At 41.9% G+C, this 27,166-nt stretch overlaps 2 protein-coding genes across 3 annotated transcripts in view; both read left to right on the top strand.

Annotated features, from left to right (window-relative positions):
- The window catches only part of zcchc7 (zinc finger, CCHC domain containing 7), a 55,322-nt gene extending 41,316 nt beyond the window's left edge, over nt 1-14,006 (top strand). The window contains exons 9-12 of one of the 2 annotated variants that reach the window (XM_061065190.1): nt 9,993-10,088; nt 10,814-10,931; nt 11,186-11,392; nt 11,588-14,006. In XM_061065190.1, coding sequence (XP_060921173.1) covers nt 9,993-10,088; nt 10,814-10,931; nt 11,186-11,392; nt 11,588-12,072 — 906 coding nt within the window. In that variant the 3' untranslated portion in view covers nt 12,073-14,006. Of the gene's footprint in view, nt 1-9,992; nt 10,089-10,813; nt 10,932-11,185 lie in introns of both variants that reach the window. The other variant, XM_061065189.1, reaches the window with a different exon arrangement.
- Nucleotides 14,007-15,418: 1,412 nt separating this feature from the next.
- On the top strand, nt 15,419-25,938 carry pgm2 (phosphoglucomutase 2). The gene is made up of 13 exons (XM_061065200.1): nt 15,419-15,615; nt 18,040-18,207; nt 18,467-18,658; nt 19,638-19,721; nt 20,303-20,496; nt 20,614-20,803; nt 21,251-21,348; nt 21,740-21,920; nt 22,175-22,268; nt 23,204-23,333; nt 23,413-23,605; nt 25,408-25,541; nt 25,816-25,938. Exons 1-13 carry the CDS (start codon nt 15,541-15,543, stop codon nt 25,916-25,918), a joined length of 1,836 nt encoding a protein of 611 aa, XP_060921183.1. The 5' UTR covers nt 15,419-15,540; the 3' UTR covers nt 25,919-25,938.
- Nucleotides 25,939-27,166: the final 1,228 nt, after the last annotated feature.

The following is a 27,166-nucleotide window of genomic DNA, read 5'->3' as shown; positions in this document are numbered from 1 at the left end:
CCCTCTCAGACTTTTTGGGTGTTTTCAGACACATGCACGGGACTATACCAGGATGTCACGTAACTGTAGTGAAGCAGCTTCATACTCTTTGGTTTTGTTGTACGACAAACAGTCCGACAAAATCTGGGTCTGAAACCAGCGAATAACTGTACGAGTAAGGGTTCTGGAAAATGAATAAGTGACCATAATTTAGGCGCAATGTTCTGATGATTCTGGCTTTATGATGTGCTTTGAGACCTATAGGTTACAGATGGTGAATTTAGGGGAGTTTTTAAATATATAACAGACCAGGTTTAGGAACCTCTAGGGACAGAGAGGGAGGAGAGAAAAAAAACGAGAGGACTGGAAAAAGGGAAGAAAAAGAAGGAAAAGGAGGACTGGATGTTTGATGGATGGATGGATGAAGAACAAGCGAGCAGGAGAAGACAGTCTGAGCTGACCGACCTGCTGTCCTTACACAGGCTGCATTAATGCATGTAAAGATCATGCATAAATGCATGCAGTTATTCATACAACACACACAAGAAGTCACAGTGACTTTTTCTCCCTGTTAGTGTTGTCAGGGGCCTGCTGTGCTGGGTTAAGACCAGAGCGCCACCTTATGGCCACTGCAGGAAGTGTTAGACCTCGTTTTAAGCCAGAGAGGTTTTTTGCTTCTTTTTTTTATTTGATGAAATCCTGATCAATATTTTACTTCCATGAATCTTCTTTAAGCATGATGCGGGAAACGGGATGATGTTTTTTAGAGTTTAGAACTTTAGTATCCATATGATTTTCATAGATGTGGATAATTCACACCACATAGATCAGAGGGAGGTGTGGTGTGTAAGTGATTCAGAAGGGTGGGAGGAGAGAGAGAGAGAGGAGGGGGAGGGGGGTGTATTATAAAGGCTGACGGAGACAGAAGAGAGTGAGTACACAGCAGCTGATTGGTGCAGGTATATCAGTGTGTACGCATTGATTGGCCTCTCTTTAGATAGTAGTGGTGACACCTGTATGTGTGTGTTTATTGATCGGCACCTCTGCCTGTGGAGCTGGAGTTGTGTGTGTGTAGATGTGTGTGTGTTGAGCAGATTCTCTCCTCACGGTGGTATCAGTTTGTGTGTATCGATCTTTTCCTCGGGGACAGTTCTGTGTGTGTGTGTGTCAGTGTCTCTCGGGCTTCCTGTGAAAAACAGTCGGTGACCTTCTTTGTTCGATACAGAAATTAAGCCGTCTTCACTCTTTTTCTTAAACTCCACTGGGTGTCCGTCTTTCTTACATGACTGGCCCTTTTTTTCTCCCTTTCTCTTTGAATCCATTGTACCTTTTTATACCTTTCTTTCTTTCTTTCTTTCTTCCTCTCTCTGTCTTTGTCCAGAAGGTTCTTTGCTCTATTCTCATATTCTTATATGCCGTTGATATCCCAAGGTTAGAACGTTTTCACCCTTAAATCCTCCTTTTCTCTTTAATTTCTTAATCAAGGTTTAGAAAGGAATAAAAACAGAAAAGAATGACTTTCTAACAAAGTAGGACTCTGGAGTTTGTCCAAGTCAAATAAAAGATCAAAATGTTTAACATATGTGTCATGAAATATTGAGCCTAATCAATTGAAATGACTTATATGAGCTACTTTAGGTATATAATACAATAAAAGTTAATTCCATGTTATATTAAACCGCTGAGTTTTTGGACAAGAAGGGCTTTATTAAAAAAAGGAAGCTTTAAGTGCAAGTTAGTGTCATAAAAATGAGATATGAAAAGATGACTGTCAAAGTAGAAAAAAAGATGTAAACTCAGATATTACTCTTCTCTCTCTCTTGCTCTCTCTCTCTCCATTACTTATAAAAAAAATGTTTTTATTGATGTTTTTTCTCTGTGTTTAACATGAGCTCAGGATTATCAGAGTTCATCCTCTTTGACCTCGACACGTCTCACTTCAGCAGGTGAAATCCACAGCAGGTTGTTTTTCCCCACAGCCTGCTGTGTTAGAGCGCCCTCTAGTGGTCAGGCAGAGAACTGCACTCTAACTCTGGGAAGTTTTTAACCAGATGCACTCTCGTAAAGATCCCATTCTGTGATGACATTATTGTAAAACAGGCAGGGTTGCAAATATTTCCTTTTTCCTTTTTGGGATTTTTTTGTGGGGGCTTTTTTTTTTGCCTTTATTTGATTGGACATCACCTCAAAACGCAAAAAGTAAAATGCAATATAAACATCTCATATAGCGACGAGTGAGAATACATGTATGAGGTCACATTAATACTGAACAAAGATGCTGCAGCTCACACAACAACTAAAGATCACAAATGTCCCATTATTCAAACAATAAAGACGACTTCTTCCTCTTCTGTTCTTTCTGCTGAACATGAAGTCAAACGTTAAAGTTTCCACCTTTAATCCACCTCTTCTTCTTCTTCTTCTGTCCTTGACCTCTTCCATTGTGTTCACTCAAACAGTGCTCTGTAGAAATCCTTTAAATCCACATCTATTCACCGAGCTGTTTTTTGCTGTCTCATCATTGTCCGGTACTGTCCAGTCCTCTCACCTCTGCCGTATCAAAAGACTCTCTGCTCTTTATTCCTCGACTCACCGAGACTCTGACTGAGCAGGAGGGCGGAGGTGGAGGGAACATTAGGAAGAAAAAAAAAGAAAAAAGTCTTTTGTATGTTTTTAATCTGGTTCTATTAACAATTAGCAGCCAGTGGGGCAAAAAAAAAAAAAAAAAAAGTGAAGTCCTTGAGGTAAAGGTAATCTAGGAAGCAGAAGTTCTGAAGAAGTGCAGTGTATGGATAGAAATGTGTCCATATGCTTAATATTTACTCTATTTAAGAACCCCCCCGCCCAACCCCCGCCCAGAAAACACACAAACAAATTTAAAGGGAATTGTGTCCTGGAAGAAGCAGCAGCGACTTGGAAAACTTTACCCTTCGAAGGAAAGGTCGCATTAATTCATCTTTTGTTGTTGACAAAGTTGATATCAGAAGTCCCGCCCCTTGTTGACTTTTATTGGTGGATGAAGGGGAAGAGGCATAGGTGAGCATGGCGTTGTAGCAAAAGTATTTTCAACCGAGAGCGTTGTGAGCGCAGAAACGGGGCTAAGGGCGTTTTAGCGAGTCAACGCTTTCAACTCGACTTTTATGACTACAATTAAAGAGGCAATCAAAATAAGACAAACTGATAAAGGCACAACAACAACAACAACAACAATGCATATTCTTTTAACCTTGCATTGTTTTCCTTGATTGGAAAGAGAAGATACAGGTGTCTTCACATGTCCTATTGAATGTACATGCAGATCCATAGGAATGTACACACACGTGCTCTAACAGACACAAACACAAACACAGGTTTTATCAATGGTCCTACATGTTTCGGAGGTCTTCATGCTCTTCTGCTTATCTGAATGTTGTGACCGTGTGTTTGTGTGTGACTTGTTAGCTAACACTTAAAATTAGGGTTTAAAATGGTAACCCAGCCCCCACAGGAAGGCACTGAGTCCTTCTTTACTTTATAAAGCTGAATCCCCGTCTCTCGGGCCACATACCGGTATGTGTTGTCTCCGTCTAATTGCTGGAGACAAAGTGAATGAAATATTTCAACACACACACACACACACAACATGAAAAAAAAAAAAAAACCTCTGAACCCCGCCGCGAGTGCTCTGAATAGAAACCGAATGAATCAGTCCCAGATTTGAATAGATTAGCTTGTATCCTCTGTTCCGCCTTCCACGGTGTGACCAGATTACCTCCAGCCTCTAGCCCAAAATAAGAGGAAGGAGGAGGGAGGGGGGGGCTTCCTCCAGTGGTGGCAACCCACCGCCGTCCAGCCCTCTGCATCACATTATCGTTACATTCCAGGAGCGTTTTCTCTCTCTTCTGATTGTGTTCACACTGATTGACTGACTGACGGGAAGAGATAGGAAGAGCCTCTGGGAATTACACTGTGTGTGTGTGTGTGTGTGTGTGTGTGTGTGTGTGTGTCCTCGTAGGGCGCGGGGTTACGGCTTCGGTCTGAGGCTTTGTGAACTGGCAGACACAAAGGGGGCAGGAATCACATCTGGTTATTTGGAGAACCCCCCCCCCCCCCCCTTCTTCCTTCAGATCCTCTCCTCTCCCTCCTCCATAACCTCCCTCACCACACACACACCTACACCTCCACCTTAAAGCGTCTCTGAAGAATGATTAAATTCTTGTTAAGCGAGAGTAAACACTATAATTAAATTCTTTACAATTTGGGGAAATTGCACGGTTAAAACTCCCACATGAGAATAAGTGGATTAATGGAGTTAAATCTTCCCCACCTTATAGCCGTTTCACAACTATCTAATTAGCCTGTATGTATATACTGGCATGTTGCACACACACACACACACACACACACCATGAGGCTCTGTTTGTTTTGGTATCAGCCCGGTAGTGTCGAGTTGTGTTGTCAGGCTGTTTTCTATGATAAAGCATGCAGAGTTGGTCCCCTGTGGGTCCAGTAACATATGCAAACCTCTCCCCAACGCTGCAATAACATATGCAAAACAGCACCGGCAGCTCCCACCACCCGTTACTGTTTAGATCCCCCCCCCCCCTCACCTCTTACACACAAGCCTGTTTGCTTCTCGGATTGTGTTTGATAATTTGGTGTGTGTGTCTGTGTGTGTGTGTGTGTGTGTGTGTGTGTGTGTGTGTGTGTGTGTGTGTGTGTGTGTGTGTGTGGGTGTGTGTGGGTGGGTGTGTGTGTGTGTGTTCCTTCAGATTGTAGTCTGTAACAGTCTGAGCTTTGTGTTGGCCAAAGGATTATCACGGCTTTGCCACCAGCAGCCAAAGCAAGGAGCAGAGGAGAGCGAGGCTTAGAGACGCGCAGTGTATGTGCCGGGACAACTGTGGGAAAACAGTGTGTGTGTGTGTGTGTGTGTGTGTGTGTGTGTGTCAGAGAACAAGCGTGTGTGTGTGTGTGTGTGCATGCATGAGAGGCCACGGACGGCTGGTTGTCTGCGTCCACCTAGCGAAGCCCTGAGGACCCTCTCAAACACCCTCTGATACACACACACACATGCACTCAATCACACATTAAGGATGTCAAAATGATGCATACTCTCATACTTTTTTCCGTACCCTGTGTTTTAAAACGATACAAATCCATTTTTTATTTGATCAATAGAATCCAAAAGTACTCGAGCTTTAAAAAAAAAAAAAAAAAGATTACTCGAGATCTTCAGGCAAATTTTCAACCCCAACGGAGAGAGCAGCTATGGTCTGTTCAAATTCACAGGTCGGCATATACTTAGATTTCTCAAGTCCTTTTTGAAGACGCAAAGTTATATTTGTGTCTCTGACACACAGAAAGCAGAGGAGGTCCATGTATCTGATGTATCTGTCTCTTTAAGACAGTGTGGCCTCTGTAGCCTGGGACTTCTGTTTGTTGTCATGGGATCTAAAAAGGTATTGATATTGCTGATTATTACTACTATCATATCAAAGTTTAAAGACTCTGGTATCGTGACAAGCCTGACACACACACACACCCTAAATAAGACTGGGAAATTATTGAGATTTTATCGTTATTGCGATATTAGCATCCTTAAAAAACACATGGTGAAAGTCTGTATTTATCGCAATAAGTAAAAAAACACTTAATGTAGTCAAGCTCAACATGAATACATTATCCAGTGGTACACAGGCCATGCTTTCACACCATTTTGATGATGTCAGATGAAGCTAAAGCTAACGATCAGCTACTCTCAGGTTGATTTGGGGTCGTGTTTGGATTTATTTAGGAGTTAGGAGGGACACGTTGCAAACACAGGTAAACGTGACAATCAGCAGACGGACAATAAATGTGAGTCAAAGCAGGACGAGCGTTCTCGGTAAAAGCTTGCCTCGCAAAAATGCATAGGACAAAGTCAGCAAAGGCATGAAAGGTACCGCACAGGAGCTTAGATAAAGTCAAGAAAATAACCAGTACGTATCTTCTGGAATCTGAACAAACCAACCTCACCAGTTAAAGAGTTGTTAACACAATCTGCACTCCTTTGAACATGTTTTCAGTCTTCCTTTCAGTTTTACAAAACAAAGTAGGCATGAGTTTTTTTTTTTTTTTTGTACGATCTCAAGTCAGACAAGGTCAGAGTTAATTTTGTTGAACGAGTTCAATTGTGAAACTAAAAAAGCAGATGTGCGCCCTCGGTAACAGTAATACTGAAACACTCCGCTTGGCAAAGGAGGGCCTGTTATTCTGGTTTGTGTCATCACCATAGCAACCATACTTTCATTTTCCCAGACTGTAAACTGTAGCTGCAGAGAAGTGTCATGGTACCTGAAAGCACCAGTATGCTCCCTCCTCACCTCTCATGTGGAGTTTGAGATGGTCTATCTCCGGCAATCCCTACACAAACAATTCAACAAAATGAGAGAGTGTAGAAGTAATCAGAGCTTGAGCTTTACTAATAGACCATGTTTGTCCTCATGTTTAAACATTAATAACATCTTTCATCTCAGTACGACCGGCGTTTCAACTCTCCACACATGTTGTCATTAGAAAGACTTCCACATTTAAAGGTTATTCAACAACATTTTTAGGAGCATGCTCGAGAGAAACCTGACCTTAAATCATTGTTGAGACAAAGACAGAGACGGTCAAACACATCAACAAGTAAGTCAGACTACAGACTTCTTTTTCAATCAGTTTCACGATGAGCTTTAACTCTGAGGACACACCTGCTGGGAATCACCTGACACAGGATTCATCATGGAGCATTCAGATGATTTGTTTATTTATCTCTTTATGAACTTTACAGCTGCAGGAGCAGTGCGCAGTAATAGACATTTCTGTTTTTGTAACATGTCTCTGGGCAGGTGTAAGAACAGCCACAGAGACATCAAATACATCAACACTAACTATTGGCTTCTCAATGGATACCTTTGTATTGTAGGCAATGAGGTGACTGGAAGGATTAGACAAGTACACAGAATTGTTTTGCTGCGCTGCAAAAACATATTTAACCCATACAAAGAAAAACATCCACAAAATTATTTCCTTGTTTTTATCCCTTCAGACATGAAACATTGGTTCGGCTTAAAGCCTTCAATGTGACAAATATTGACCCACGAGTTTGTTGCCTCACCGACACACACCGACACACACCTCCATGCTAAGTCACCTGATCTCTGGGCAAATGAAGGAGGAGTCCTGTGCCACCTTGACCCAGGTGGACTCATTCTCCTCTCAACTAGTGTCAGTTTGAATGAGACTCAATAATGATTGAACACAACAATAGTCCAGCAAACATTCTCCTTTGCTTTAATTCAAGCAGAAAAACAAGATTAGCTCATTTAAAAAATAAAAAGAATAACTTTTAAAGCAGTGGTTCTCAAACTGGTCTAGACTCAGGACCCACCACCAACTCCTACATGAGAAATAATGACCCACGATTCTGATATTTTTCAACCAATGAGATTTGTTTAATGTTAAAATGGAGCCGTTTGGAGCTCAGACGGTACAAGACATGTGACAGAACAAACCAAACATGTCTTAAAAGTGTCTCATAAACTTTTAGACACTACTTATTTTTCCAGGCACACCTCGAGTACCACTGGAAACGTCTCTGTAACCCAATTGTGGGTCCTGACCCACCAGTTGAGAACCACTGCTTTTAACATACACATTTACATAAACATTGATTGATGAGTAAGAGGAATTAGCACCTTCCCCTCAGCATAAATGTCAACATCTATCAAAGATGATTTAAAATATGTCAGGAGAGAGAAGGCTTCATGACTTACTGTAAACACAAACTGTCTGCAGAGCCTGCGTGTAAAGAAAATAATACAATACTTAAGAACCAGGACAGCAATATAAAATATGATTTAATGTCTGGCTGTTGTCAAACAACACAAACTGATTTAAGTGGATGAAAACCGCCCTGAAATGTTGTGTAAATCAAAGTTTAAAATCAGATTCAATGAGGTTTAAACAAAAAACAATCCTGTTTGTGCATCAACAAAATCTACCTCGACATGTCTTTTTTATGCCTTTATTTTAGAGATCTCACATTGTTAGAGTCAGAAACTGTGAATACAGGGAGAGTGGAATGACATGCATGAAAGGAGCCACAGGTCGGATTTGAACCCGGGGCGTTAGGCCTCTGTACATGGGGCCACACAAACTAACCACTAGGCTACCTGGGGCGCCCCCTACCTTCACATGTCTGCGTTACCCAGCATCAAAAGTTGGATTTCTAAAGCTGATTTGCTTCTATAGAAAAGACAAATTGTTATCTGAAAGTAATTAAAGTTTTCTTCCTGAGCCGTACCAAAACCTGAAAACGATCTGAGAAACCCGCCTGTGTCGTATTGACTTTCACGGCACAGCCAGACTCTCCAGGACTCCTCTCTAAACCCCCGAGAAAGAAAGGGAAAGACACCAAACTGATATGATCCCTCAGGCCCTCACCCTGCTGGCAATTTAGATTTAGCCGATAGGAGGCGGCGGCAGGAAACAGAGAGCGGGAATGAGAGAGGGAGGATAATTAATATTGTATGAGGCAGACAACTCCGAGTCCTCACACGCACACCTATACAGACTCAGAGGCACGCCCGCTCCTCAGACAACTATCACACGTTGATGAGAGAATAAGAGGGGATTTTATTTCTTCTTCTTTTTTTCTCTCTCTGTCTGTCTGTCTGTCTGTGTGTGTGTGTGTGTGTGTGTGTGTGTGTGTGTGTGTGTGTGTGTGTGTGTGTGTGTGTGTGTGTGTGTGTGTGTGTGTGTGTGTGTGTGTGTGTGTGTGTGTGTGTGTGTGTGTGTGTGTGTGTGTGTGTGTGTGTGTGTGTGTGTGTGTGTGTGTGTGTGTGTGTGTGTGTGTGTGTGTGTGTGTGTGTGTGTGTGTGTGTGTGTGTGTGTGTGTGTGTGTGTGTGTGTGTGTGTGTGTGTGTGTGTGTGTGTGTGTGTGTGTGTGTGTGTGTGTGTGTGTGTGTGTGTGTGTGTGTGTGTGTGTGTGAGATCAGAGTGTGAGGAGATAACACAAGCCCAAGGTCAGAGACAGAGGGAGACCTAGAGCCAATTTACATGAAGGATGAATGGGAAGAGGGGCTGGGTGGGTGGAGGTTCGGGAGGGAGACTTTTAGACGGGGTGGGGGGAACTGTGATCTCCTTAGGGTGCACAAGTGTGTGTGTTGTGTGTGTGTGTGTGTGGAGGTCTGTGATCTCCTGGCCTTTGTGATGGAGATGGGGCCCGGCCGGCCTGACCCGATAATGACGCGACGCTCTAATAGCATTCATCCTTTCTGCCGCAAAACTACTCAAGCGGAAAAGAAAGAGAGCGAGAGAGAGAGGGGGGGGGGAACAAGTGTGAGGGGTAGATGTGGTGATGGAGGGGTGTGTGTGTTTTTGAGGGAGAGAGGGGAAAAGGAGGTTAGCTGAGCTATGTTTAAGAAATGACGCGGGGCACAAATCATTTGTAATCTCGAAAATCAGGGCTGAGAGACGAAGGGGGGGGGGGGGCGGGACATTTTAGATGAAGGTGTGTGTGTTTTAGAGAATGGCATTATGTGTGTGTGTGTGTGTGTGTAACATTAGCAGTAAATGCACTGTGCCTGTGTCTCCTCTCTCTCTCTTTATCAGTGTATATTTGCTGTGAGCGCTGGAGCATGGAAGGCTTTCAGAGCACTGGCCCATAGGGGACGGGACCCCGTGTCCAACACACACACACACACACACACACACACACACACACACACACACACTGAGCAGTTACTTATCATACAGGGTCATTACAGGCCTCTAACTATAGCTCTGGTAATCACTGGTTTATATCAGCACCCATATTCAGCATACAATACACAGCAGGTATCAATAGAGAGCGTGGGAATGATGGCGGCTGAGAGGAGGGACAAATGGAACGTTAAACCATTGCATTTTTTTTAATTTTTTTTTTATGAAGGGAAATTATCAGTAAATTGGATTTTAATTTGGTCTCCTGGTAACACACTCCGGTCATTTTCTCTGTGTGTCCTCAGACTAAGCCAGGTGTTCCTGGAAAACAGCGTGGAGAGGACCACGGTCGAAGCCCCGCCTCCTGCTACAACTGCTCCAGGAAAGGACACTTTGGACATGTGAGTAGCTGGTCCTGGTCTGATTGTCGCCACGGTCAAATTAAAACCTTCGATGAAGACATTACACATCTGCAGGCACATTTAATTTATCAACAGGGTTAAAAAGAAATCAGAACCACAAATCAGAAAGAGTTATCTCGCTGCTAGGGATGTTCCTCGCCGACTATTTTAAAAGTCGATTAAACAGAAATTTAAATTCTGTTGAGTCTAAAAGTGAGAAAACACTCAAATCTGAGCAGAATTGTCTGCTGGTAAACATTTGAATTTTGTTTCCAGAGTGTGGCTACCTTTTAGCAGTGCTATCGCCGCTAGCCCTCAGTCCTCTTTGCACGTTACACATTCATGTTCTAAATGTAGTGACACGTTGCTCCGCTCGATATGCCACTTCAACCTCTGACCCAGCCTACAGGTGCATGAGTGAACACGCAGCTCAGAAAGATTTCAGGGGCAGCCTGAGACTTTTCTAGAAATCCTCTGGAGGACTCATGTTGTGTCTCCATGTTTGTATGGTAGCCCATAAAGGACAAAGCTCATTCTAGAGAGACTGTTCTACTTTTTTAAGATTATGTCTTCATGCACGTTTGGAAGGAGGAGGCTAGTGGGAAGCTTTGCAACCGCTGTGCTAGATACCATTAACTCTTGCCTTCATTGATCTTCATATGTCGTCTTATTATGGGATTTTGTGTGTGCGTACAAACGCTGTGATACATTTGTGTGTCCCTCAGGCGTGTACACAGCGGAGGATGTTTAACGGGACGTTTCCCAGCACGCCTTTCATCAACTACTATGACACCATGCAGGACATAAACCGCAGAGGACACAGGACTAAGATGAAGATGAAGGGTAAGAATCAGTCTCAGTCTCAAACTTCACGCTAAGCCGAGGCCTTGAAGCACCAATCACAACATCATAGTGTGGCATTTGCTTCAGTAAGGTACCAGTATGTTATTGCATGATAAGACTTTCATTTTAAACTGCTCGTTCTTGGATTCACTTTGCGTCTTGATACTGTGGAAACATCTCTGTAAGATAGGGGGAAAAAAAAAAAGAAATCATGAGCAAGTCACTGAAGTCTTTTTGTTTCTGTCATCCCCCAGACCTGAAGAAAAGTGGCCTCTACCCTGCTGCTTCTGAGGCCCCTGTCACTCCAGGTCCACCAAAGAAGAAACAGAAACTGAGCCATGTCAAGAACAACCAGAAACCGAACCACACACCTCGACAAAACGCAGACAACCACAAACCCAACCGAACACCGCGCCCAAACACCGACAAACACAAACACAAACACAAACCCAACCAAACACCTGGACAAACAACCGGCAACCACAAACCCAACCAAACACCTGGACAAACAACCGGCAACCACAAACCCAACCAAACACCTGGACAAACAACCGGCAACCACAAACCCAACCAAACACCTGGACAAACAACCGGCAACCACAAACCCAACCGAACACCTGGACAAACAACCGGCAACCACAAACCCGACCGAACACCTGGACAAACAACCGGCAACCACAAACCCGACCGGAGTCACATCTTTTTTCAAGACGATGACTTTGAACCTCCGGCAGCCAAGAAAAATAAACGCAACAAGCACAAACAACCGGAGAGCGCTGGCAACGTGAAACCGTGGAAACCCAAGAGACCCGTGCCCACCTCGAGGGAGCGACCAGCTAAACTGACCCTGGACGAAGCCGACGACTTCCCCAGAGGAGGGGCTACGAAGAAACAGAGAAAGAAGAAAGAGACGCACGCTCCTTCAGGGCCGCCCGGGGGACACGGAGACGGCAGGGCGGATCGCCTCAGTTGGACTGTGAGAGGAGAGGTGCAGGGGTCGCGGCAGCAGAAAGGAGAGAAGAAGAAGAGGAAAAGGAAACAAGAAGGAAAGGGGGACAGTAACAAAAACCATGATGCACACATGTACCCAACGGATGAGAACCTGTTTATCATAAAACAGAAGAAGAGAAAGAGCAGATAGCATCGGGCTGCGTGAGGTTTGGTTGTCCGGACTTGACAGGACCTTTTTTAGTATTGTGTGTTCAAGACCCTCAAAGGATGGGGTCAGACATCTGCTACATTCACGGTTTGATGGAAAATAGTTGTTGCCTGTGTTGCTTTACAGGGTTAGTAGGTCTTTTTACAGATGTCATTTTGAAGTCACAGCTGGAAAAGCACCGTTGGAATGAATCGATCTCTTTCAGTTTCAGATCCATTGTTTTAGATTTTTATTAAATCTGAGTATGCCTTAACGGTGGAGTCAGTAGCTTTTTTCTTTTGTAACTTGTAAACACCCCCCCAGTGCCCACTCGCAGCAGGACGTAGTGTGTGTACGCTTACTGCTTGTACCTACACCGCAAGCTAGCATATACTTACCGCCGGTGTTTGGCACCTGTCTGTCCAACAGAAAGAAGAACATCTCTGTGTCCACGTGTGAAAGCCAAGACAAGGTTCAATCGCTGATTTTTATCCAGTCCTTAACTCACCTCTGTGCTGTAATTGGCTTGGGGGGAAAAACATGCCAGCTCCCCACCCAGAAACGTCCTGAGTCAACCAAAAGAAAACATGAAAATCCAGGCAGAGGACAGGCTCTCTGCAGACACAGTCACCGCCACACATGTATGGACGCCCAGAAGGGATGGTTGAGTCTATTTTCTATTTTTTTCAGGAAAAAGCTACAGACTCTGTCTTTAATGCAATCATTGGATGCACAAATTATCATCGGATCAAGTTTGTCTTGCTGTAATTATATTCCTTTGGATTTAAATGAACCTTTATTACTGCACCTTCAGTGTAAGAAAAGGGAAAAATTCAGTCTATTGTATGTGAAAGTGTGTCTACTGTTAGTCTGACAGTCATACAAATGGACATAATTAGTGGATATTCTTTAAAGTTGCGGTCTTTCTCTTACTAAATGTGCCTACATTTGTGTTAACACACACCCTGTAAACAAACGAAAGTCGAACTTTGGAAGATATCTGCTTGACTTGTCTGACTCGGAGCGGTAAATTCCTCACGTTACGTTCAGAAAATTCATATTTAAAATCGGAAGAGAACAGATTTTGTCCCTCATCACTTTGACTGAGAGCGCTACAGGAGGGACTCTTTTAATGTCCTGTGTAAACGAGAGGACGAGGTACAGGTAACACAACCTGTGTCAGCGTCATGAGGCCGCCTGATTGTTGTTCGATGACAGACTGTGAACCTGTTTTCATGCTAATAGTACCACCTGCTATTGTGAAGATTAAAAAGCCCCCTTCTGGTCAGTGTGAGAATTGCAGTAATTAAAGTAGTTCATGAATCCAGCTAAGAGTTCTTACATTCTGTTCAGTGATGACTTCAGTCTACTGTTCATGTTCATGTTCAATACTACAAGGCTTTCAGATTTTGCATTAAAAAGTGGATAAGTCATTACTTTCATAGTCCTTCAGTTTGTTTTTCTCACATAATTCACGTTAAAACAGATGCTGCTCTTTAAAAGTCCTGTAGGAAAATGTGTGCCTCCACTCTGAACACAGATTTAAAGTTGCTGCTGTTTGCCGTTATAACCAAAGGATTGTAGATTTGTAATAACAGAAAGTGTCCCGTACGTTTAGAAGAGAAGGGGTGCCTTTTTCTATAACACTTGTTGATTTGTAAATGATCTAAATATTCGATCAGACTGTAAATACATGTTCTCATCACTGACATACAGCCCTGACAGTATTAACAATTAACCCACTCCAAGCTCTGTCATGATGAAACCTTAATAACAAATGAGAGTTTGATGGTTCCTGTATTTCATGATGATCAATAACCCAAACTTTGTGGTATGAATGTGACCTATTAGATCTGTCAGTAACTTCAAACTTTTCCATAATAATTTGTGTATTTAAAAAAGTGATCCAATAAAACAATCTGGTTCAAGTCCTTAAATGTATTTCTCTCTTCACTTGATACATATGAAGACCCTGGGGGGTTCACAAACAGATTTTTTTGAGGGTTACTTTCACATTCCTTCACAATGCTCTTGCGTTACCTCACATTACTTTTCTTATTCGTCCTTCTCTACTGAGCAATTTCTCTGATTTCCTTTAAACTGGGCGTATGCTGATCTAGCATCACTGCTCAATAGGAATGGTTAAGTAATTAGTGAAAGTGAGCTTGAACAGATATTCTTACATCCAGCGGTCTCTACAGAAGAAAGCTGAATGTTTACCTGCAGGATGCTGTCTGTCTCATCATCCAGTAACTTGTGCAGAAGTCCACAGTAATGTTACACTTCTGCAAGCTGCGCCAAATTACGTGAATTCCATAACTCTCGCACATCTTTCGGTGTAAGTAGGCTAATAAAAACTGTCATTTGGATTTACATCCAGGGTAATGCAATAACTCAGATAACACAGATGAGTAGGCCTAAGCATCCTGCAGATAACTCTACCGCTTTCTCCTGGAAAAGTCGAATATTAGAATCCGTTCAAAATTACTTTCAGACCACTTACCTAATGCCCAGTAAGATTTTAAAACTCCAAGCATACGAATATTCATGTAACGCACAAACATACAGAAAGGGAAAAGCGCTCAAAAGTTACTTACCGTGACCCCCGTGACCTTTGAACTGACCTAATAAAACACAGGAAAATAATAAGTAATAATAATAATAACTTTATTTATATAGTAACTATACTAAAAACACAGGTTTACAAAGTGCTTTGACAAACAGCAAAAACAAGAACAAACTAAACCAAACATAGAAGAACATTAACAACAGCAAGAACATAACAAATGCAAAATACTAAAAAATAATTAAATACAATTCAACAGAAAAGAACCCAAAGTGCACGATACCCAACAGACAGATATAACCCGACCATCACAAGAACCATCACAAGAACCATCATAAGAACCCAGGAAACACAAGAACCCAACAACACGAGCTGAGACCAAGAGGAACCAAAGATTTAAAAAGATGTAAGAAACTAAAAGAGCTGAAAAAAATAAATAAAAAGATAACAGCAATAAGAAGGTAAGAGCAGTAAAAGAAATAGAAACAAGTGGTTAAAGGATTAAAAATATATCTATATATATATAATATTAATAAAAATAAAAAGTATATATAAATATAAAACATAAATAGACAAAGTAAGTAAGTACGGTAAGTCTTTGTCTAAAACATGTCACTGGTTGAAACAGCATTTGAAGATTATAATTAGTAATCAACATAGTCATAACAGTATAGGAACAAAGCTACAAAAATGAAACCCGTTGCTTTGTGTTTGGAAAATACCACATTAAACAGTAACCCGTGAACGCAACATATGAGAAACTCGTGACGCATTACGTCGCCCCGCCCCGCCTCGCGTGGAGCACGTCCAAGTAGCAGTCACATACATCCACACACTCACTTTCTGAGCGTACTGACCTCAGAGGAACACTTCCCGTCAGTGTCTTGAGTCGACAGAGAGCAGAAATGGAGAGCGGTTCGTCTTCAACCGGGGACAGCGGACTGGACCGGGCTGTCGGTCAGTGGCTGCAGTATGACCAGGTGAGCAGTCCTAACCTAGCCTAGCCTCACCTGCTGTGACAGTAATGTTCCTCTGTTCCAGTCAAAAGTGATATACAGTGTCGCGATATGATACAAAATAACAGGTCCCATTCATTTCCGCTCTTGAATGTCTCACAAGATACATTTTGCTTCATATTAATGTTTTATTACTGAGCCCCGGAAGTCCCTAAAGGCACCAAAACAAAAGTGAAAATAGTTTTGTGACATTATCTTGTTGGCACAAGTTATCATCTAACCCAGGGACGGGCAACTTTGGTCACAGCAAGGTCCACATTCATTTAATTCTCACTGCCAGAGGGCCAAATTGTAGAATACAAAAATGATTACAGTCAATTATGTCTCAAATTTAACTCAACATATACCAGTGATCAAATATTATTACGGTCATATGTCTGGTTTTCATGATTTCATGGCAGATGTTGTCATGTTTTCTTCATGTTTCATTGATATGTCAAAATTGACCTGAGGGCCACATTGAGGGTTGATGGGGGCCGCATGTGGCCCCCGAGCTCCCAGTTGCCCACCCCTGATCTAACCGGTTCCGCACAGGATTAAACGAAAATCACTTTTTGGCACTTCGGGGCCTCCGTACTTTATTTAACAGGTGTGTTATCTAGAACTAATAAAGAGATAAATCCAGGAAAGGACTTTGTAAGCCACGAAGAAATTGGTCTCCTTCCAATCCAGTATTTCATGTCAAGTAATTTTCCTTTCATGATAAAAAAAAGTAAAGTTTTATCTTTATGTCCACACAACAGAATGATAATCACAAATTATTTGCTTGAGTTAAAATTCTGTTATCTTTAAGCCATTTCCCCTTTTCCCCCTTTAAGGATTCCCAACTTACTTCTGGAAAGCTTCATCAGAAATATACATAATATTCACAATATGAGGTTTTTGCAATAAACATATTAAAAGTCTGAATTTATCACAGTAAATAAAATAAAGTTGGATGACTCTCCAGCTGACTGTTTCTGATTTCATGCATGGTCATTTGTGCACACTGCATTAGTCTGGTTTCATTTTCTGTTTTGTTTTTTTATGACACAATCTGTATCACAGATTAAAAAAAAATATTGCATTGTCAGTTTATTTCCTGTACCGTGCAGCCCGAGTTAGTAGCTATCACCGAGGAAAGTTCTGGTTCAAAGACGTTAAACACATATCATTTAGCATGTCACATGTCATCAATCTATAATTAGTAAATTTGCAGGTCTCACTAAGTTGAACAGCACAAGGCTAATGTGACTTATCATCCTTCACTAAGACAGTCATTCATGGCTCTAAAGAGAAACGGGACGCCACCAATCAAGTCCCATTAAAGAGGAGACACTGGCTCATCAGTCTTCAGATAAATGTGCAAAGGAAGCATGATCAGCGGCCAATTCAAACAAGAAGCCTCATCTGAACTCATTTCCTGTCTTTATTTATAGTTGCCATTTGTAACCACAGCACTCTATGAAAGTTTTGATTTATTTAGACAGTCTAAATCTTTTTGATTCACAGTTAATGAACATACCTGAAATGTGTCTGTGGTTCACTCAGAGGAGCAGATGTCCTCTGTGAAACTGACCCCAGCTGGACATGACCCGAACAAGAGCTGTCATAATAAGCCGTTTTGTTCATTTTCACTTTCTCTTCATCTCATGAGAATAAAGGACTTGAGTCGGCGTTTCTGTCGAGGCTCAGTTCTTTGCCAGTGAAGCTAGTTTGTAACTTTTGTCATCAAAGAAAAAAACTTGCTTAACATTTTGATAATCAGTTAAAAGTTTAAGATACTTTGAAAAAATGAAATCAGCTTTAAAAAAAAAAAGAGGCTTGGAGCAAGTTTTGGACTTCTACAGCTGTGACAGGAAAAGGCAACATTTTCATATAAATAAGTCAAGTTAAGCTTCAGGAAATTGCTTTTACAGTTTGACTATTTTCTTATTTCCTATTGGTTAATTCAGCCGACCCTGAAAGAACACAGTCATAACAATTGCTGTTGCTTTCAACAAAGGGGAAACCTTTCAAACCAACAGTTACACCAGTCAGATACCGTGATTCAGACTTCTCTAACACGGTCTACCATCTGTAATCTCCACCCGGGCCGTCACAATACAAGAATCTAAATCTTCAAAATGAATCCAGTAAAACATCAAACACTTTTGAAATCTGTTAGATCACCATGGCAACACAGAAGCTGTTTTCCTAGCCCCCCCCCGTGTATTGTAACTTCTTGTTTTTAATGACCAAACATTGCAAACAAACTCCTGCACATGCAGTTTAGACAGCGACTCTGGATCGTATTGTTTTGAACAACATGGTTTGAATGTCGTCTCTGCATCATATTCTAGTTTTCAATCAAGGATGATAGTTAATGTGAATGTCTATGAGATGTCGGTTTGTGTTTTTCCTTCCCAGAATCCAAAGACGGTGTCCATGGTGCAGGCGCTGGTGAAAGAAGGAGCAGTGGAGGCTCTGAAGAAATGTTTCTCCTCCAGGATGGAGTTTGGTACGGCAGGTCTGAGAGCACCCATGGGCCCCGGCATTTCCTGTATGAACGACCTCACTATCATCCAGACCACGCAGGTCGGTTAATGGATAAACTGCAAGCCTGCCGCTCATGAAGCCTGGAGTCACATGCGAAGGCAGACAAACACATTATTGATTCTCGTCCTGTGCTGTTAGACTCCAAACTCTCGTGATCGGCAGCTCACATGTCACCATCTCGTTACCCATCGCTGTAGATCTCAGACGTTTCCTGTTTCCTGTTGCTTGTCCTTAAATGCCCTCCACTGCCACGTTCAAAAATGTGTTCTCACATCCTCCAATCTTTTCTCCCTGACAGGGTTTCTGCCACTATCTGGAGGAGAGTTTTGAGAACCTTAAAGAGCGAGGGGTTGTGATTGGTTATGACGCCCGGGCCCACCCTCCCAGCGGGGGCGGCAGCAAGCGCTTTGCCAGCCTGGCTGCGGCTGTGTTCATCAGCCGAGGGGTGCCGGTCCACCTCTTTGCTGACATCGTCCCCACACCCTTTGTGGTAATCACTTCTTCTTCTTCTTTTGTTTCCACATCTGGGTTTTTCTTTTTTCTTTTACGTGGAAGTCACAGCCACAGCCCACTATGACCTTTAAAACATGAAGTCAGATCAGTTTGTCTTATGTCATGTTTTCTACAGGGACAGGCGGCTCAAGCTAAAGGGCAAACTCCATTGGAAAAAGCGAACTCTGCCTTCACATAGCACATGTTGCATAATGCACGTATGATTCATAGAGTTAAGCTTTGGTTAAGACAAGAGGGCACGATTCACAAACCTTAGTGTCTATAAAACCTAAACGTACAGACGGATCAAAGCATGAAACGCCAAGGTCTGCAGGTTTTTTGTTTTTGTTTTTTTGTTAAGGAACACAGCCTTTAAAGATATGGATGCATATTTGATTTTCACTAATAAATTCAGGTATAACTCACTGTCACACGTTAGGAGGAAAACTAGGCCGGTCATGATCACTTGATGAATGTACAGTCGGTTTTGTTTGACTCATTTTATCTGGATCATCTTTGACACCAGATCGTTTTTTTTTTGGCTCCTTACTGCAGGAAGACATTCACTGAAGTCTAAAATAAAGAAGTTTGTATGTCACAAGAAGGAAGTAGAAGTGGTAGGGTGATTGTAGAGAGGATCTGTGGGAAACAAGCTGCATGAAGTTTCACTTTCAGTAGAAAGGAAGAAAAAAGTACCTGCTGTTACTCACTGCTCAAAGTCGGGTTAAACAATAAAGTCATGTATACACATGATTTGATGTTTATGTTTGAAATTTGCATGATTACTTGTATTTAACTGCATTTCAAAACAGCCTAGTAAGGGAAAACAAAATTATTCAGTGATGTTTTTTTTCCACACCTGTCAACATTTAATTTTCTCACATCTTCCTCATGCAATACACAGTGTACACTGTATGTTACACATTTGTCTAGAATAATATTTAAAAATGAACCTGTTCCTATCCTGCTCCCTGCAGCCTTTCACAGTGTCCCACCTCGGTCTGTGTGCTGGAATCATGGTGACCGCCTCCCACAACCCCAAACAGGACAACGGCTACAAGGTAACACCTTTAACTCTCTCTCTCTCTCTCTCTCTCTCTCTCTCTCTCTCTCTTTCTGTCTCTCTCTCTCTCTCTCTCTCTCTCTCTCTCATTTATTTCTCTGATTGGCAGTTAGCTTTAGCATCATACCAATAAATGGATCAACGTAAGCAAAGGGGAGTTTCTGTATTTAGAACATCACAGATATTTATTTTCCACTTGTTTCAAAACTCACATTTCAAGGTCTTTTTTTCTCTTATAAGTCTGAAACTGAAAATTAAGTTTGTTTTTTAATGATCAGACATGAAAAGCAATTTGCAAACACCAGAGAAATGGTTTGGCATCATTTTCTTCGGTAGCATATTTGATAAATAATAAGGAAACACCTTATTTAACTGATGTAAATATGTTTGATTTTTAACTTCTTAATATTATATTCCTGTTTCCTGTTTTCTTGAGCTGTTGTAATGCAAAAATTTCAATAAAGTTTATCTTAATCTTTATCTTAAAAATAATCAGAAGTCTTAATCGCTGGTTTAAAAAACAATAACGGCCCTCCCACATGATTTTATCTGCCGTCCGCTGCTTTGTGCGCGTCTCAGGTGTACTGGGAGAACGGCGCTCAGATCTCGTCTCCTCATGACAAATGTATCGCCAAAGCCATCGAGGAGAACCTGGAGCCCTGGCCCGAGTCCTGGGACACAGAGGAGGCCCTGAAGAGCCCCTTACTCAAAGACCCGTACCAGGACATCCACACACAATACTTCAAAGCCATCCAGAACCACTGCCACAACAGGTGCTCTTTAGAAAAACAACATGCAGACCAGTTCAAACCATTTAAAATGATACCGTGTTGAAATGAGGACAGACAAGGTCACTGCTTTGATTCTGCTCTATCTTTATTTTTTTACAGGGACATAAACAAGAGGTCAAAGGTGAAAATTGTGCACACGTCCGTGCACGGCGTCGGCCACACATTCGTTCAGTCGGCTTTCGAGGCCTTTGACCTTCCCGCTCCATACGCTGTAGAGGAACAGAAAGATCCAGACCCTGAGTTTCCCACCGTCAAATATCCCAACCCGGAGGAAGGAGAGGGAGTCCTGGTATGTTCTGAATATTTTACATTACACGCCCTCATATGTAGACTAGAAATAGTTAACAATTAAAAAACAGCAAAATAAGTAAAAACAAATACACAAATCATAAAAGAAGAAAAAGCATTAAAATAGTCGCGTCAGGAAGCAGCAAATGATGACTTTCATAAAGTCGCTAGGAGAAAGGAATGACATGATTTTGGTTCATTGTCTCAGTTGACAAAGCAGGACTGCGTCACTTTTGTCACCTGAGTATCAAGAGATAGCTGAGTCAAACATGACCCCAAGGTCGTGAGGTCATGTTTGTGGGCCACTTTGTAAACATTATCAGATAGGGGGACCCAGACTCGGGGAGAGATCACTAATGTAGCTAGTACTGCTGCTAGAGGGAGTAATTAAAAGCTGCTGTGTTGTAGTTAAAGGTGTAATGTGTGTGTGTGTGTGTGTGTTTTGCAGACGCTGTCCTTTGCACTGGCAGAGAGGGAGGGGGCCACCATCGTGCTGGCAAACGACCCTGATGCTGACCGACTGGCAATTGCTGAGAAACAGGAGAGGTGTGTATATGATAAAGGATTAAGTTAAGAATATAATGATTTCATACTAAAAAATGCTCAAAATGTTTAAGTTAGAGAATAGCAAGTGTTTGCATGCAAAAGGAAGTTTTTTTTAAACTGCACTCACAGTGCTTAAAGCTCCTTTCTATTAGTGACGATTTTGGCGCCCCCTGTGGACAAAGCGGTACCTCTTCGCTGATTTTGTCATGTACATGTTTAAGTTGTGTTTTTTAGCTAAAAACAAACTCATCCTGCATCCTTTTAACAGTTAAATGTATCCAATGTATCATTTAATGACAGTGGAAGTGCTCTTAAGATCACAGACTAGTGATGCACAGAGCAGATCTTCTTTTATTTTTGACATCTCTCTCTCTCTTTGGCTCCGTGTCAGTGGACGGTGGAGATTGTTCAGTGGTAATGAATTAGGAGCGTTGCTTGGTTGGTGGATGTTCCGCTGCTGGAAACAGCAAAACTCCGACGCTGCTGCCGTTAAAAACCTCTACATGCTGTCGAGCACCGTCTCATCCAAGATTCTGAGAGCCATCGCTGTCAAAGAAGGCTTTCATTTTGAGGTAACAACATCAAGGTCAAGATATTTTTAATAAATGACGCCTGGCAGAAACGAGACATAAAACACTTAATGCATGTCATGTTTCCAGTTTTCAGTAAATCAGATTTTGCAAAGCGGTGCCATCCTAGTCTTTCAACATTTGTAATTTAAGTGACAATGCAGCTAACGGCCGAAACATACAGTTGTGAGTTCTCTTTTAAAGGTAGGATACTGCTCATTTTACTATTTCAAACTCACTCCCCACTGTTTGAACAGGAAACACTTACAGGCTTCAAGTGGATGGGAAACAGAGCCAGAGACCTTTTGGACCAGGGAAAATCTGTTCTGTTTGCCTTTGAGGAGGCCATAGGTATGAACACACACACACACACACACACACACAACTGAGCGATTCCCCACTGCATGATCATGGAATCTGGTCCTGATTAATTCCTTGTGGCATGATGTTATACATTATCTGAGATGTCACAAGCTGATTATTTGAATCATCCTAAAATATTTAATCTGGTGGAAAAATCTCTGTCTTCATTTTGAGAATAAAATCCTGAAGCCAGCTCCATAGATCCAAACGGTTTTAAGCACAGTTTAAAAAAAACAGCCATGCTTGATTAGCCATTTAAAAAAATGACTCACGCCTGATGTCTTGGGTTGTTTTATCAAAACAAGGAGTACCTCTAGTAACTTCTACAGTTTGATCTGCAGAGGGGATTTTCCATCTTGTGCCTAAAGCCGACGTTGCTCCTTTATCAGCCTGACATGAAGCAGAACATGTTGACTGAAGAGTGTTTGCTCTGGTGTTCTCACCTTCTTGGTTTCATGTTAAGTGATTAACTCAATCATTGAAAATTCAAAGAATGTGTGAACATATCTGACATGATAACTGAGCACCTTGTTCTTGGATATTTTAAGATTTAACCGTGGACTCTGCCAAAGGTCGTTCAGGGTAAATGTAACACAGTAAGTTGTTCACAGACCCACATAGTGTAGGGCGTGTCTGTATAACATGATTATGATGCTCTAATTGGAATTGCATGCCTTTACATTCACTGTAAAGTCAAGTTTCTATTGAAGCTGCTTCATGCTCTTTTTGTGCTCAGTATGCCCCCCCCCACACACACACACACACACACACACTCCATACAACAGATGAAAACGTTGTGTTGTGAGGGTCATACTTGGATATGCAACTCAGAAAGATTTCAGGGGCAGGCTGTCCTGACATTTTCTAGAAGTTGTTCTGGAGTGCGTGTGTGAAAACAGTGTGTGTGTGTGTGTGTGTTTCAGGGTATATGTGTTGTCCCTCTGTATTGGATAAGGATGGAGTGAGTGCTGCAGCGATAGCAGGAGAGATGATTTCCTATCTGGCCACTAAAAGCACAAGCCTTTCTCAGCAGCTCACCGCCATCTATGAAGAGTAAGACTCGTGTGCATTATATGTCACAGTAATAGAAGTCAGAGTCAAACTACAGACTGTAACTCTGTCTCGCTGTCAGGTACGGCTACCACATCACCAAGAACTCCTACTTCATCTGCCATGACCAGGATGTGATCCGCAGCTTGTTCGAGCGTATTCGCAACTACAATGACCAGAAGGACTCGTATCCCACTGAATGTGGCCGCTTCTCCATCTCCGCCGTACGAGACCTGACCACCGGCCACGACAGCAACCAGCCTGACAACAAGGCTGTAAGTCAAACGCACGGCCTACATACGTCCACCCAGAGCAGGGGTCTATGATGTTTTTTTTTTTACCTGCAATGTTCCCAGATTTGAATTTGCCTGCAGTTAGACAGGACAGAGACTTTATTGAGTCAGTATAGTTCAAAATGAAAGTAAAAGCAAAAAAGTTTGAGAGGTTTCAGGCCTGTTTGAAATATACAAAATCACAAATAAATAAATTCAATTCAATTCAAATGGTTTGAGTTAAAAAAATATAACTGGAGTTTTTCTTAAGCTTAGGTAAATTTCCATACTAGTGATGATTGTAATAACAGAGATTGGATTGTTTTAAAGCTGGTGGTGGCAAATAATATCAACATATCTGTAGTGGCTATTTGTCCAAAAACAAAATAAAATCTAAATAAACTAATATGAAACATAATGAAATGACCACTGATGCACCATGGGGGATGTGATGTACGCAGGCAAAATAAATCCAATGTCCGTGCAAGAGATCTGTGGTTTTTTTGGTGGTTCATTTAAAGAAAGCAAACAAAAGAACAAAGAAAATCGTGGCTCCTGCTGCCTCTTTTGCGCTGGTAAAAAACCATAGGCCCACCCAGGTGCATGCTGGTCCTCTACCTGCCTCTTACATAAATAACCTCTGGTGCCCACAGTGTTACCCAAATACCTAAACAAAAATACTAATGCAAAACTAAATTTACTAAACAAATAACTAGCAAAAGAAAATATTACCCAAAATGTACTCTAAATAAAGAAAATGTGTAGAATAATTAAATAAACAGCACCACCCAAATATTAGTAAACTAAATACCAAAACAATAGCTCCAACAATATCAACACCTTGACAACCTTAGTAGCAGTTTTCAGCTGATTGTTGTTGCTGTCCAGCCCACAGTTGTACTGCTTCGGTTCATTCACACCTCTGATATAGTTTTGTTATTGGCTCAAGCATGTAGCTGTTTTAGGATTGCCCTGTAGACACCTTCATGCTACCAGACTACCTGTGGGTATAGTAGATTTCTACAGTATAGAACCAGATAACTCCCTCAGGAGTAGCTAGAGACCGAACGGGGCAAAAGTGCCAGAAACACAACTCCAAATGTTACAGATTTGTCTTTTATATCTTCTGGATGTGTTCATAAGAGTTTTTCCATATCAACTTTAAAACATGAATTTATTTCAGTATTGTGTGGCATGGTTTTATAACGCTGCCCCCAAGTGGTCACAACAAAATCAGCTTTCATAAAAACCTGACCTGCTGGTTTTTAGAGTGAACTAAAACTTGACTGAGGAAAACTTCAGCACCCCGAATCATCAGGTCCAAGTTTGTAAATGGACTTGAGCTTGTAGCGCTTTTCTAGTCTTCTGACTACTCAAAGCACTTTTTACACCGCAGGTCACACCTACACATTCACACACTGATGGTAGAGGCTGCTTTGTAAAGTGACCATCAGAAGTAACTCATCAATTCATACACATTCCTAGCCACCGATGAAGCAGCGGGAGCAACTTGGGGTTAAGTGTCTCGCCCAGGGACACAACGGACATGTTGCTGCAGGAGCTGGGGATTGAACCCTCGACCTTACGACTCTGCCAATTTAGCCACAGCCGCCCCCTGTGAATCATCAAGTATCTACTGCAGCATTTGTAAAAAGAAAAAAATGTCATAGATACAGAATATGTGAGCTCAATTCTTGTGTTATATGCAAATGAACATGTTTATGGAGAATTATTTTCTTTCTTTTTTTTCAAGCCCTTCATCTGTTCTTTATAAGAGAGTTTTTGTCCGTTCTCTTGTGTCCCAGGTTCTTCCCACGTCCCGTTCCAGTCACATGATCACATTTAGCTTCTCCAACGGGGGCGTGGCCACCATTAGGACCAGTGGTACGGAGCCGAAGATCAAATACTACACTGAACTCTGTGCTGCTCCTGGCAACAGGTGGGTTACCATAGAGACACTCTTTATATGTCGAAAGCCTTTAGGGTTGAATATTAAGGTTATTTTGATTATACTATAAAATCAACAAACATATACATCCTGATATACTGAAATTACAAAAAAGGAAACAGAAAAGTTGTGACCTATTACTTCCTACAGCTTGACTTTCAGCTCCAAATATCTTGACTGTAAAGTGTTACCCCAGTTGTCACGCCACAGTAACTTCATTATGTCATTGTTTGTTGTCCTCTCTGGCTTTTTGCCTCGCCAACAGTGATGTGACGCAGCTGAAGAAGGAGCTGGATGACCTGGTTGAAGCCATTATTGAAAACTTCTTGGAGCCAGAGAAGAATAAGCTGCAGCCCAAGCCGCAGTAGCACTTCATAAAAAAATACAATCCCCCTCCAGGAGCGGCTATGACTAATATCTCTCTGACCAGCTTCACACACGACGTCTTAATGAATTCAGAAGGGATTTACGCTTAAACACAGGCTTTTATTTTTATGTTTACAGCGCAGCTTATCACTATTTCGTTCATCTTTTTTTATCCAGTTGGACCAAAAACTGATATTTAATCATGACTCAGCCTTTATTTAGATCCCCTGCAGGCTAAGGGCCTTACGCCTTACACCGTGTCCTAACAGCACGCAAGCGTTATATATCGCATTGCACATGATCGCACAGAGGCTTGTCAATACACGGCTTACGGTGAGCCGGACAAAAAAATTCTCCGGTGTTGTTGACAGTCAGTCAGAGCACACCATTTCAATCGTGGATGTGGATATTACTAATGCACCACTAGCTCCACTTTGTAAGACAAGCTAACAAGTTCTGTTGACTGAGAAAAGTGAGTGTCAGTGCAGTTTAGAGTCCCCTCCTTCCTCGTTCCTCGTCCGTCTACACGAGCAACAGAGAGGGCAATAGAAACGGGGCGTCGTCCAATTGGAAACAGCAGAATCAGGCTGATTTTGTCACTTAATCTCGCTCGCGTCGCATGCTGTTAGGACAGGCCAAAGCCAGGTTTACATCCATCACAATATATCTCAAAAAAATTGCCTTAGCTTGAGACCTGAACAATAGCTATAAAAAGTTATTCCTGCTGCATGTGTTTCCTTACATTCATTACTTTTTCATTCATTCCACACTTCCACAACTGCAAAGTGCTGAGATGAAGCGTAACAGAGAAGTTGACGAGAAAGATAAAACGGGTTTCATTTTAAAGCTCCATGTGAGGAACGTTTGGTTGTGTCATTTCTGGCGCCCCCTGTGGGCAAAGCAGCACGTAATGTCTTTGTTAATCTTGTCCTGATCATGTGTAAGAAATGTTTTCGATCAAAAAGTCTCATTGTGCTTTCTTTCAAATCTTTGATGTGGAGAAGAAGGTTGTTTTGGCCGGATGCAGTTAGACTTTATCTGACACCTACCCTGCTGCAGCTGCTTCAGGCCATCAGATGGCTATAAAGAAAAAAAAAAGAATAATTTTACTGATTATCTCATCAGCTGTTGTAGCTCATTAAGAGGCATCACAATTTCAGTCTGTTTCATAACCAGCTAAAAACTCCTCACAGGAGCTTTGAACTTACAACTGTGATGATGTTGTGAACTGGTTTACATTATAATTAATA

This window comes from Labrus mixtus, chromosome 2 (assembly GCF_963584025.1).
Source record: "Labrus mixtus chromosome 2, fLabMix1.1, whole genome shotgun sequence".
NCBI lineage: Eukaryota > Metazoa > Chordata > Actinopteri > Labriformes > Labridae > Labrus > Labrus mixtus.
This window is presented reverse-complemented; position numbering and strand designations above follow the sequence as displayed.